General features: G+C 68.3%; 1 protein-coding gene across 1 annotated transcript in view; it reads left to right on the top strand.

The window, feature by feature from the left end:
- MYCN (MYCN proto-oncogene, bHLH transcription factor) overlaps positions 1-290 on the top strand; it is a 3,586-nt gene extending 3,296 nt beyond the window's left edge. Inside the window, exon 2 of the mRNA XM_044659245.1 lies at positions 8-290. Within this exon, the coding sequence (XP_044515180.1) occupies positions 8-290 (283 nt within the window). The remainder of the gene's footprint in view (positions 1-7) is intronic.
- The last annotated feature ends 293 nt before the right edge of the window (positions 291-583 follow it).

Here is a 583-nt window from a genome sequence, read left to right as displayed (position 1 = left end):
GCGCCAGCCCCCGGCACTCCGACTCGGAGGACAGCGAGCGGCGGCGCAACCACAACATCCTGGAGCGGCAGCGGCGTAATGACCTGCGCTCGAGCTTCCTGACGCTGCGCGACCACGTGCCCGAGCTGGCGCGCAACGACAAGGCGGCCAAAGTGGTCATCCTGAAGAAGGCCACCGAGTACGTGCGGGCGCTGCAGGCGCAGGAGCAGCAGCTGCAGCTCGACAAGAAGCGCCTCATCGCCAAGCAGGAGCAGCTGCTGCACAAGATGGCGCACGCGCGGACTTGCTAGGCCGCTGCCGCGCTCTGGGGACGCTTCGGGAGAGGCTCAACGCGCCGAATGTCGGCTCCCTCGGGCGGCGGGCGGGCCGGCGCACGGACACTCGGACACTCGGACGCCCGCATGGACAGACGCCCGCCCCGCCCTCCATGGTGCTCCGTCTTGTACAGATTCCGCATTTGCCTTGCTGGCGGGCAGCCGGGACGCTGCGGCGCGGAGCACGCCGTGGAGACGCTTCCTCGTGCGGCCCGGCCGCCGCCGCCACATTTGATACTTCTATTTTCGTACGAAAATGAGTCGTGAGA

The sequence above is a fragment of the Gracilinanus agilis genome, chromosome 2 (assembly GCF_016433145.1).
Source record: "Gracilinanus agilis isolate LMUSP501 chromosome 2, AgileGrace, whole genome shotgun sequence".
NCBI lineage: Eukaryota > Metazoa > Chordata > Mammalia > Didelphimorphia > Didelphidae > Gracilinanus > Gracilinanus agilis.
Note: the sequence above shows the minus strand (reverse complement) of the source record. Positions and strands in the feature narration are given on the sequence as shown.